The following is a 12614-nucleotide window of genomic DNA, read 5'->3' as shown; positions in this document are numbered from 1 at the left end:
CCGACGTCATAGATGCCGCTCAATTTTTCAGCTCAATGAATTCTTTATGACTAAATAAACCAGGTAGGGGAAAAAAAAAAAACTGAGCACATGGTAAGGACACAAAGCAAACTTGTTAATGGTGTGAGGAATTTTAATCTTTTCTTATAGTCTTTAAAAGAAAATTCTGGACTGGTTTTGGGAGCAAAAAAATTTCGTTTATTAATTTATTATACTTATTCATATGCGCGTGCACTTGATTGTGGGTTAGTTATATATCTAAAAACAAACAAACAAATAAAAAAAACCCCGATTAAATAGATTTAATGTGACATGAATATGTCACTTTAAAAGAGAACAGACTGTGGACGCAGCATGAGTCAACAAGGAAGGTGAATTTTGCTTTCTCATCCTTCCTTAAGGAAAATCGCCTGCGTCGGTGTAGTATCATCATAGTACAGATTATTCCAACACAAATCTTTAAATTGGGTTAGAAAAAAGAAAGATGCATTAATAAATGTATGAATAAGCCGGAATACAGTGAATACAAGCTCTGTATCCATTATAAGCATTTACATCATCACAAAACACCTTTTAATTCGAAAATACTGTCTGTTAGATGTTTATTTTGTAAAATATTTTATATTATTTGGAATCTGTGGCTCGGTGGTTGAGGCTCTGGGTTACTGATCGGAAGGTCAGGGGTTCAAGCCCCAGTATTGCCAAGCTGCCACTCTTGGGCCCTTGAGCAAGGCCCTTAACCCTCTGTGCTCCAGGGGCACCATATCATGGCCGCCCGTAGCTCTGACCCCAGCTTCCAAGCAAGCTGGGATATGCGAAGAACAAATTTCACTGTGCTGTAATGTTTATGTGACAAATAAGGCTATTCATTTTAGACAAAAAACACTACGAGAAACATTTCATTTACGTACAGCATAAGACATGCACTGTAAAAATCTAATAGACATATGGCATGTGTAAAGTTAAACCTAATTTTACTGATACTCCTAAATAATTTTTTTTTTAAAGTAACGTGACCTATTTGTGGTCCAGGCCGTGGCCCATCCATGACCCTCTAACAACCACCTCAAGCCCTGACCATCCATTCTTCTGACACATTCATTACTTTTATAGAAATCACCCTTTCAGAAGTTAAAAACACAGATTTCAAGTTATTTTCAGATATTTACATGATGACATTCACTTACTTTAAAGCGTAATAGAAAAAGAAAGAAAAAAAAGACCTAAAGTAATCAATCACCTTCAATAGATCATTATACTTAACAGAATGTATGAATCATCTTTCATAATCTTGCATTATAAAAAAAATGTACAAGTCAGTTAGAAAATGTAACGTGGACTTGTTAAAACACAAACACACACTTTAAAACTATTGATTTTATTTGGCACTTATATAATGAACCATTGACAACTTTTCAATGCAACAGGACAAATGAATCCATTTTAGCTTTCTAGTCATGTTTAATGGTCCTCTGTGAAATCTGGGAATTCCTAAAACAAAAAGACACAATGATGAGATTATTAGTTACTTATCATATTCATATATCAGTGCACTACTTTAGTATGAAAATAAACATAAGGCATTACTAATCTAGTAGAAAAGGTTTATACCTTGATTCTTTCTTGAGCTTCTGCCTGCTCCACAATGGAGACAGTACCCTTGTCTAGTCTTTGAAGGAAAGAAAGGCGTGCGACAACAATGAGCCGGTAATTCTCCATCTCTGATAGAGGATTGTCTGCCAACACAAGGGTCTGCAGAGTCTGTGCAACACCCATCAGGCTTTGTAATGCATGCAGAGAAGATAACTTGTTTCCTCTTTGCATGAAATTGTGAAGGAATAAAAAGAGAGAGAGAGAGTGAGTTTGATAGAGTGTGCAGACTAAATAAGTTTCTCTGGAGACATATTAAAGTAAAGCAGAAAATTATAGATCTCTCATTTAGGATTGAAGTATTAGTTAGTCTGGCTATTAACCATCTTGTAAAAATTCTTCCCTCAAATGTATTAAATCCTAAACAGTTACAAAAAGAATCACTGAATTCACTTTAAATTACAACAAACCCTTGCACATCACTACAGCACAGCCATTCAAGTACCTGACATTAAGATACTGCAGAGATTTCATACGGGGACTGATTCCATCAAGTGACTCTAGCTGGTTGTCTCTAAGTTGAAGGATTGTTAGGTGCTCCAGTTTGTCCAGTCCTTCTAACCGTTTTATTTTATTATTGGCCTAGAATAGAACATAGAAAGTTGATCGATAATTGTACATTTCCTACATGCACCAAACATCGAAATATGACCATCTCACCAGGTAGAGACGTCGCAGGTTGGGGAGAAAAATACCATCTGTAGTTTCTAAATGGTTTCCTCTTAGCTCCAGAGTAATTAGATTGGTCAGCTTGTTACAATCAAGGCCAGACAGTGTCTGAATGCTATTATCTGTGGAGGAAAAGGGGAAATAATGACTGATGGCAAAATAACTATTGTTCCTAATAATCTCTCTGTAATGCAACAAATTTGGAAATTCTGGCAGATTATTCTCAGCCAAGCAACTGTAAGATAACTAACTGTACATTCTAATATTTATTTTTTTTATAATTTTTTTTTATAAAATATTGACTGGCTACCTTAGATAAAAAAAATTGTACAGCATATTTAAAGCAACATTATGAAACTGTGTTTAGCATAGCCTCAAAAGTATAAGTAAGTGCGAATTCTATAATCTTTACTCAATGAAATGTAAATGAAAAGTAGACTTTTGTACAGACTAAAGATGTTTCACTAACCTGTAAGATTAAGGCTTTCCAGTGCAGGTACCTTAAGGCCCTTTATATCACTCAAACGATTGGACATGAGGCTGAACCACTGCAGATAAGAAAGCTGGTCAAATAACTGCTCTTGAAGACTCTGAACCTGATTGGAATCAGCCTTTATCCAAAGCAGCTCAGTCAGTGTAGCCAGTGGTGAGAGGTCTGTCAAGTAGTTGGAGGAGATGTCCAGGAAACGTAGATGGACAAACGAACTCAAAATGACAATATCCACCAGATTCCTGATTAACAATGATGACAATAGAGAGTTAACTATATTTGTTAGTCTATAAAACATAAGAACATTCACTTTTCATTTTGCTTACTCTGTAAGAAAGAAAAACAAACCTGTTTTTTAGGTCAAGTCTGATAAACGCATGAGAAAGTCCATCACCTGTCCGGCACAGAGTGGAAAGGTTCTGTCCAATCATATCCTGTGTTAATGAACAGGGCTCAATCTGACAACATAAAAAAAACAATAAAAAGCAGCAATAGGTTGACATTTTTTTATAGTCAATTCAAGGAATACCCATAAAAAATATATACACAATCTTTTAACTGCATACATTCAGCACCAGTGTTATTGCCACCATTGGTAAGTAGAGATTTCAAAAACAAAAAGTAAAATAAAATGGCAATTACAAAAAGTCTTTGTTATTAATTAGCTTTCTCTAATAGAGCATACATTGGTAAAAAACATTTATTTCAAATAAAGCTATTTACAAGTTATCCTACATTAGGATTTTTTCTGTAATAACTTTATTTGATTCACAATTACTGTCCTTTGCCCCCATTTATAGTTTGTGTGTGTTTAGGAAGTCTTATTGTCCACTTCCTGTTTCTTGGACTTAAATTCAAATTCTGTTATCCATCAACACAATGAAGATTTTGTGTGTTGACCTCCATCAGTCAGTCAACAGCTGAACAAACAGCTAATTGCTACACACCTGAAAATGCCCCATTTAATGCCCAAAAATTATGAAATTGAAAACAATTTATCCATGTGCACACTGAGAAAGAATAGATTGTAGTATTTTCAACAAGCCTCCACAACTTCAGTTACATGCTACCTTCTTGCCAACAAACTATCTGTAAGATGTGCCAAAACATTCTTTATCTACCCACAAACAAAAGTTCTTGGAGATCGTAACCAGACCTCTGACTGGAACTGGTTTTTGTGAGTAAATGAAACAAAAGTAGAACTTTTTTCGCAACAAAACCTAAAGGTGTGTTTGCCATAAAAGAGAAGGATTTCTATATTGTAGAAACTACACTGTTTAGTGGTGTCTGGGTCTAAAACTGAATTGTTATTGGCCCTTGCATCAGGACAATTATCTAAATCATAGATCCATATTCACAGTAAAATGGATAAATAACAGCTAAGCTTTTGCAAAGATCTCACTGTGTTCCACTGTGACAAATGGAGGTAGTTAAAAAGTCTTAAATAAATAAAATAGTGTTTTATTAAAGTTTTCTTTATTTAAAATAAAGATCTACACCACAAATACTTTTCCCACAACCCTTTCCAATAATGTAAGAGTGTAAGAGCCACATGGTGCCAGTCAACTTTTATAAACATTAACAGGAAACATGATTATCACCAGGACGAACCTTTGGTTTTACCTCCTTCTTTTTGGGCTCGGCGTCTTCTGAGTCATCTTCCTCCTGCATTTCATCAGAATCGTCGAGTAAAACATTTTCATCTTCATCACTAAATGACATTTTTCTTCATTAAAACACCAACGATCCGGTTACTGAAAACACCAAAAAGAAAGACTGTTATTTTAAAAACCGTCTCGGCTTTTACCAATTCACTGAGCTCGGTAATTAAAAAAGAGGAAAAAACGTTATCACGTTTTATTAAATTGTTTTCATTCTGTGCTGGTGTTTACCCGTAAATATTCAGGTTGGCACTACTGTTTTGCAAGTCACGTTGTGGACAGTGGTTACTATGGTAACAAAGTCATTCGTTAGCCACGCCTCTTCCGGCATTCTGCACCGCTACTACTTTACTTTGTACACTAACACGTACATAGTAAAGTGATTTCAGATATTAATGGGACAGTAAAGAAATGTCACGCATTAATAAAACTAAATACAGCAGCAACAGAATTAAGTCATTTCCACACTAAACCATCACTAAATGTATTTTCATCATTCATAATTCCTCTCAGTTATAGTCTATAAACCCAAAGAAACCCCTTTTTATCAAAATGTGTTTAGTAATATGGGACATCCTTAAAGTGATACACATGTATAGAATATGTGATATGTGAAATATATCAGTCATGACAGTTTGGTCATGTTATAAATGAACATGCTGAGTAATGGTAATACCTACTGACTCATGATGTGCCATGATTTGACATGAATTCTCATGTTATTTAGTTATTGGGCATTGATATTAAACACATTGATTGCATTAATTATGGATTTCACTCATTCAGACCATGTCGCTGTGGTGAACTGGAAAAGCTTCCACCCCCGTGTGCAGTATTCCTTGGATAGGCTCCAGATCCAACTAGTCCATTAGCGTGATAAAATAGTTTCTAAAATTGATTGAGTGAGAGGAAATAACAGGACATAACATTTGGTCTAGAGCTACAGTATGAAGCTGCATCATGAAATCCTCTATATTTTATTCTATAATAAGTTAGCTACACATTATATATCATAACATCTTTTGGCATGATATAGTTTACATATCTAGGTTAGTATTCTCCCTTATACCTGTAAAGTATTTTTTACATGGGATATATGGGGTTTGGAAGAGAAAAAAGTTGGACATACTACTTGGTTAAAAGCTATGCAAATGCATCCCGAATTAATAAATCATATCAATCTTATTATAACAAGAGCAAAATATTATTACGGTTAGTGGCACACAATATCTTTTCACATCTTTTGGAATGATCGAGATTGAAGATATATTTTAATCGCTTTTATAATTGTACATTATGCACAATGGGATTGTATGGGATATTTGGGATTTGGAAGAACTAGCATCTTTTGACTACCTCAGTATAAAAATAAAAGAATCACTGGGGTTAATATAATACCATTCTCTTCTGTTTTTGGTGCACATCATAGAGATCCTCTTGATATTTTAAATTCTTAGAAAATAATCTATTTCATACCCCAACAAAGGTCATACAAATATAATGTGTTTTAACTCCAGAGTCAGAGACTAGTTATTCAATTTATTTTAAAAACTGGGGAGAAGTAAACAACATAGCAAAAATGCTTAAAAGAAAAAGAAAACACATCCTATCCACCACCCCCCCCTTCCAAAAAAAAAAAAAAAAAAATGAAAAAAAAAAAAAACACAAAACAAAACAAAAAAACCACCCAAAATATCATTTATATCACCCAAAACAAAAAAATAAATAAATGCATCAATAAATAGGTTTTGACACAGTGTCAGACTTCAGTAGCATAATGTACTCTTCACAAATATTATTTTACCCATATATTGTACTTTTCAAATGAAAAAAACAAATGTGTTCATTTTTGAACAATGTTGATGCTCAAAATAACAAGATGTACAATTTCATAACCACATTTGAAACTATATGTCCCATACCCTTTCCAAAACAGCCCCAAAAAAATAAGTATGTAAATAATAACATACTCCTACAAAAATACAGTCCCTGAGTAATTGTCAGGTGTCAGGAAACGCTTCTTTAAAGAAACATCTCGGCTCATCATAAGTGAGAAGTTCTGTGTTAATTGCATAGAACTAAAGATTACAGTACTAGTAGAATTGTTGTCTATTGACGTTTAAGTTTCTATATTGTGCCTATCTAATATCTATTATTTATTTGGTACTTGGAGCAGCTAATATCTCTACTGTATTCTCTTGCAGTAGTCTGACTAGTTTTTTTTTTTTAACTTGAGATATGAGAAGGTAGCAATCAGAATGTATGCAGTCTACTGCATAATCTATGCACAACACTGTGTAACCGTTTAAGGTGTATTTTACTGTTTCATTAAAACCAAGAAAATATTAGGATTGCTGTTTACTTCTGTTTTTATGCATGCCTAATGCAGCTAAATGCAGCTTAGATTTATAAAAAAAAAATAGTCCATATGATTGGATGTACACTGCTAAAAACTGTTTGTGTTGTGAGCTGCCATTTATGGAAAAATGGTGGATTCCACTTAGGAATGCAGTATATAAAAATGTGAACTGAACCTGAGAAACTACTACACATACTGCACTTTTAAGGTGATGCACAAAGGTCCTAATACTCTTGAATTCTCTTGTGAGCAGATATGAACACATATTTGACCAATATAGGATCCTACAGACCTTTTTAATAATGAAAAATCGCCTCAAATGCATGACTCAGAAATGCATGATTCTTCTGAAATCGTTAAATGCAGTATATTAAAGTGACGTCTGTGTTGATTCTCCTGAAAGTAGGCATGTGGAATCTAGCAGAGTTGCTGCCTAAGGTTCCTCTCATAGTTCTCCATGCAGATCTGAATGCGCTGGGTGAAGTAGCTGGGATCAGAAATGGCTCTGAGGAGATCAGTTTGAATCAAACACAGGTCATACAGCTCTGAAGTGGAGGCTGTGCGGGTCTCAGAGCCAATGGGATCCAGAAATACCTATAGAGGCAAGATGGATTACAAGCAGCTGCTTTAGCTGCATTATAATGTGGGCATTTAGTGAGAAAACAAAGATCATGGTTTTTCCACTCACCTTGGGATGCACGATAGTGTCATCATTGTTTTGACGGATATTGTCATCAATAAAGATGTGTTGGATCGTGGAGTCGAATGGGTCAACCCACAGTGGCTTTCCTCCCATAATGGTGTATGTGTTGCGTGCCCACCTGTTTAGATGAAGACAATTATGTGCATTTTAGACCTTGTACACACATTATTTACCAGAAGGATCTACTTATGCCCTAGCGTTCTAACCAAATGTAGATACATTACAAGGAAAGTTAAAATTCTGATTTATTGTCATTCATTGTTTTAATCTTAAACACAAACTATAGAAAGACAAAAGAACAGAACTGACCTTGCTCTTTTAATACCTTCTCAGGAGACTGTACATACATGCTAAAGCTTTTTTTTCCCAGTTTCGATTTATGTTGGAAAATCTTAACCACATTGAATGTATCTAAAAAGGATGGCTCTAAGGTCACATATAATTGGATTCTTACCAGTTGAAGTGGTCCTGGAAGCCACCCAGACCATGTGACAAGCTTAAGCAGTTGTACAGACTTCGTTCCCCATCCTGTGTTGATACTCGCTCCTCTCCACGAACCAGAATCACGCCCTTAGTGTTGCATCTGATCTGACCAGGTGTTGTGTCCACACTTAGCTACAAGTGGGAAAAAAATAGTCCTCCTGAGTTTAAATTTAAGAACAAATTATGTACTGAGGTTTTTATATTTGAATGTATCTACCTTCAGTTCTGGAAGCATAGGGAACAGCGGATGAGTGCCTTGCTCAAGGACTTGTTGAACGACCATCAAGAGACGAGGAAGGTCTGTACCAAACGTTCGAAAGAAGATGGAAAACTCAATCTTTTGTGAGACCAGATCCTGCAACAGATGGAAAAACGAGGGCAGGATCCAGTGGTACAACTTTCCATCCTCCCCTTTGACGGAGAGATCCTTGTGCGCAGGCAGGTCAGAAGGCCAACGAAGCAGTTCGAGATGCTCCTTAAGAACTCTCCGGAAACACTTGCCTGGTCCAGCTGTGGTGAAATCTACAACTCGACCAAACTGAGAGTAGTAACTTACAGCACCATCGCATGGGGGGTGCAGAGAGGGAGACTCACACATCCACTCCCATTTTCCTGTGACGCAAAAAAAAATAAAACAGTCTGATAACTATAAAATACTCAGATGGTATGTTTGCAAGCTGAAAACATATAGATACGTAGAAGATGTAGAAAAATTATTTTAAAGATAATATCAAAAAATTGTAACTCAGAGACTTTATTTCAGCAACACAGAAAAGTGAATGGTAACAATTGATCACAACGTGAATGTATCAACATATTGTGATATATGTTTAACAAGATGTGAAGAACTCATGCCATTCTCACCCTTTGCCATCCGTCCCCAGGTCACAGTGGACAGAAAATACTCAAGAGCAGCAACAGTGCCTTGTTTTGTAACAGCATCGGATACCAGGATGGTGTTGTTTAGATCAATGTGAAGAACAATTTTCTTTTTTCTAACTGACAGTAACGTTGTAGCTGATAAAGATGGACGTTCAACACTGTCTGGATTCTCCTGTGATAGACTTCCACTAGTTCTGCAACCATTGATGGTTTTAGGCGTATCACAAAGGTTTTGTGAGTCAGACATGCTGTAACAAGGTCTTTCTTTCCTCCCTGAATAATGACAGCTGGGCTAAACGGAGCAGATCTTCATTGTCAAACCCGATTAGCCGCACAAGTAAAAATTGTAACCTAGCATAACTACCATAGCAAGAAGTGCAGTAAAGTTAAAGATATATCAGCAACGTAAATATAACGGATATCACCAAATCTCTTTCTTTACTCGCCTCGTTTACGCTTGTTGTTTATATTCATTATGAATTATTCATCCCCGACGCTCTTAATAAACACAGCGCCCTCTCACACACCGGCATTTACAACAGTGTGATACTGAAAACACTTCCGCGTTCATGCCCGACGCTGACGCACGGTCACGTGACCCTGGCAGCTCTGCGGTGCGCTTGCGCGGTTTGAAATGAGCGCAAGGGTGGCAGGCGCGCACGCGCGTACGTCACATGTTACAACGCTACAATGAAATGAACATTTATTACAGTATTATGTAAAATGTAAAAAATATATAAATGATTATTACATAACATACATTATATATACTATATGCAATATTTCACAAGATTATATCCTGTTCGGCTGGCCACGTGATTTGAAAGGATTTTTAACAACCCCTCAAACAGTCCAAAAAAGCTTTCAGTAGACAAACTCCACGTGAGTGATCATTCATATACACCCTTAATTTATTGTAGAATAAAAGCATTAAATCATAATTATGATTATTTTGAACCTTAGGTTTTACTAAACAATCCTTCCAACCCTCATACTGTATATTCATCTAGCCACAGATTTTGGAAATGTCTTTTAATAACAATTTTAATCAAGAACTATTATTTCCATTAGTAAAGTAAACTTTTACACTTTAGCATCCCGCAGTAACAAGTGATAAAAATTTAACACCTGCATACAGTCTGGTCTTTTTGGTTTTCATTTAGTGAATCATTCATAGATTATTATAAATTATGTATAAGTATGGGTTATAATAATAATAATAACTACTACTTCTACTTCTACTACTACTACTAACAATAATAAAGCATAGTATGACTATGACTTAATATTCTAGATTTAGTCTTTTTTCATTAAACGACTAAAATACTTAGAGGTTAATACATTTCATGATTTTAAATCTATTCTAATTTATTTTAAGCAGGTACTAAGATAATTTATATATATATATATATAAATTATCTTAGTACCTGCTTAAAATAAATTTATATATATATATATATATATATATATATATATATATATATATATATATATATATATATATATATATATATATATATGTAACCTATGAATAATGAAGTAGTTAGTGAATAACTAATATCTATTAGCAATTTTTTTATCCTTTACACACACCCATACATACACACACACATGCAAACTTGGTAGCTATGCTGTCTGTGTCATCTCTGTTAATCAATATACAGCAAACAAAACAAAAAAAAATCTATAAATATTAAGTAAATATTACTGCGATTGAATTATTGAATTATAATTGCATTGACACTGACATTGGATTGTACGTAGTGGACAGTGTATTTACACATGACCCTTCTTCTGCTTAAAGCTTCTCCACGTGTAACTAACAACAAACATTACAAGACAGATGTCTCATGTCGAATCCAATAGATAAAGAACTCATGGACTGAAACTCTATTAACAGTGTGACAAAGTTAATATCAGTCATGACTGCTGCTACAAAACAGGTCAGAATTTCAGTGCTCAATATTGTTGTGACGTATGAAGATGCTGATAGCAGTCTATTTAGGCAGTCAAATCAAATTAAATTTTATTTGTCACATAAACATACATACAGGTTTTGACATGCAGCGAAATGCTTATTATGACGGTCCAGCATAAGGGAATAGGATGGGAAGAAAAATTATACAAAGAAAAAGAAGACTGATAAATAAAGTATAAAAACTATATAAAATAAAATATAAGAATATATAAGATATAAAGATAGATATATATGTGAGAGAAAAAGATGTATATACAAAAAAAATGCTTATGGCAGTAAAACAGTAAACAGTAAACAACAGTAAACAATAAACAATTTAAGGCGGTCAGGAGATGAATTCAAAGATGTCTAGTTCAGAAATGCTACAATCAATTGTGTCAAGCAGAAATCCTGCTGAGTATTGTACAGAAGGCAGATGTTGTGCAATATACAGTACATTTAGTGAACAGAAAGTACCAATTGCTGCTAACAAGGCATTGCATCACAATTCATGTTTTAAATAATGCAATGAAGGTGTTTTACATACACGCCCTACTCCAGCTCCTAAAGAATTACTGCTAACACAAAGGTTATAAATAAATAATAAATAAAGGTTCTTTATTTATACTGGCAAGTGCACGAAGTGTCTATCTAAAAACCAATTAATATGAAGTTGATTCCTCCTTCGCACTTATAATAGCCTCCATTCTTATTTAGGTGTCCATGAATACACACTTAAATGAACACTCTTTACAACTGTGGTGAGCAGAAAATCCTTTCAGTCAGAGTCACATAGATCACCCTTGATCTGTATTCTGATATTCAGTGTGAACATCGGTATGTGAAGCTCTTGACCCATTTCTGCATGATTGTTTGCAATGCACTACTGACACATGACTAGATGACTGCATCATTGTGCAGGTCACAAGTGGACAAAGTCGATGGAATGAACACTTCGGTTGAGTTTTGATATTTGATAACTTGTCACATGTTGCCTAACTAAAATATCTGTTTCCTGACTGTGCATGTTATTACGCCACTGTATATCAGTGGTGGACAGTAAGGATGTAAATAAAGTTTGTGACTGTACTAGCTTTTCTGCATATCTTAAATGTAATTTTATTTGTATAGCACTTTTCACAGTGGGCATTGTCACATAGCAGCTTTACAGAGATAAAGCGGTAATAAGGTTATATAAAAGAATGTGTAAGTTTATTTAAGGGAAGGTAGTTCCTAATAATTGTTTATCCCTGATTAAAAAGCCAGTGGCGACTGTGGCAAGGAAAAATTCCCTGAGATGGCATGAGGAAGAAACCTTGAGAATAACCAGACTCAAAAGGGAATTAATCCTCATCTGGGTGGCACTGAATGTCTATTCATTGCAGTTCCATTGTTGAGGTATGCAGTAATGGGTGCATAAATGCAGAACTATTCATGCAACCTGTGATCCTGAGCCATTGTTGGAGACTGTTGATATTAATTACAGTCCGAAACAATCCTCAAAGTTCTTGGGGTGCTCAGTGACTTCATTGATCTTTAGGCCGTAATAGTGGAATAATCCCCAGCTGCACAGAGTGGTCTCCATTGAGGAGGACTGCATCCAGAGGTAGGACGTCGGCGTGAACCAGGCAGATTTGAAGAAATAAAATGACAGGAACACTGGTCACTGGAACCTCAGGGGCATGTTTACTCAACAGAGAAAGATAGAACGAGGGGTGACTGAAATAAAGACTGTTAACATTCTCATCATTTAACTGTTT

The 12614-nt window shown here is 35.2% G+C and overlaps 2 protein-coding genes across 3 annotated transcripts; both read right to left on the bottom strand.

Annotated features, from left to right (window-relative positions):
* Nucleotides 1-1362: 1362 nt before the first annotated feature.
* lrrc23 (leucine rich repeat containing 23) lies at nucleotides 1363-4755 on the bottom strand. Of its 2 annotated transcripts, none has more exons than XM_083570027.1 (8): nucleotides 4702-4755; nucleotides 4421-4563; nucleotides 3158-3267; nucleotides 2789-3051; nucleotides 2311-2441; nucleotides 2096-2232; nucleotides 1612-1816; nucleotides 1363-1491 (listed from the first exon to the last, which is right to left on the bottom strand). In XM_083570027.1, the coding sequence occupies exons 2-8, from the start codon at nucleotides 4529-4531 to the stop codon at nucleotides 1462-1464; spliced, it is 987 nt and encodes a 328-aa protein (XP_083426153.1). In that variant the 5' UTR covers nucleotides 4532-4563; nucleotides 4702-4755; the 3' UTR covers nucleotides 1363-1461. The 2 variants fall into 2 exon arrangements, with proteins under 2 accessions (XP_083426153.1, XP_083426154.1); XM_083570028.1 differs by having other exon boundaries at nucleotides 4664-4736.
* A 1220-nt stretch (nucleotides 4756-5975) lies between these two features.
* Nucleotides 5976-9493, bottom strand: LOC310741780 (uncharacterized protein). Its single transcript, XM_083570029.1, has 6 exons — nucleotides 8880-9493; nucleotides 8233-8627; nucleotides 7987-8147; nucleotides 7518-7650; nucleotides 6158-7423; nucleotides 5976-6076 (listed from the first exon to the last, which is right to left on the bottom strand). Exons 1-5 carry the CDS (start codon nucleotides 9142-9144, stop codon nucleotides 7247-7249), a joined length of 1131 nt encoding a protein of 376 aa, XP_083426155.1. The 5' UTR covers nucleotides 9145-9493; the 3' UTR covers nucleotides 5976-6076; nucleotides 6158-7246.
* Nucleotides 9494-12614: the final 3121 nt, after the last annotated feature.

Source organism: Silurus aristotelis (assembly GCF_946808225.1).
Source record: "Silurus aristotelis genome assembly, chromosome: 19".
NCBI lineage: Eukaryota > Metazoa > Chordata > Actinopteri > Siluriformes > Siluridae > Silurus > Silurus aristotelis.
This window is presented reverse-complemented; position numbering and strand designations above follow the sequence as displayed.

Excerpts from the sequence above, each read along its gene's own strand:
- lrrc23 (XM_083570027.1), bottom strand. The coding sequence starts at position 4,531 with ATGTCATTTAGTGATGAAGATGAAAATGTTTTACTCGACGATTCTGAT. Across the intron at positions 2,442-2,788 it reads GGAAAGCCTTAATCTTACAG|ATAATAGCATTCAGACACTG; the intron begins GTTAGTGAAACA and ends TTTCCTCCACAG. Across the intron at positions 1,492-1,611 it reads AAGCTCAAGAAAGAATCAAG|GAATTCCCAGATTTCACAGA; the intron begins GTATAAACCTTT and ends TTTTTGTTTTAG.
- LOC310741780 (XM_083570029.1), bottom strand. The coding sequence starts at position 9,144 with ATGTCTGACTCACAAAACCTTTGTGATACGCCTAAAACCATCAATGGT. Across the intron at positions 8,148-8,232 it reads CTATGCTTCCAGAACTGAAG|CTAAGTGTGGACACAACACC; the intron begins GTAGATACATTC and ends TCCCACTTGTAG. Across the intron at positions 7,651-7,986 it reads TTCCAGGACCACTTCAACTG|GTGGGCACGCAACACATACA; the intron begins GTAAGAATCCAA and ends TCATCTAAACAG.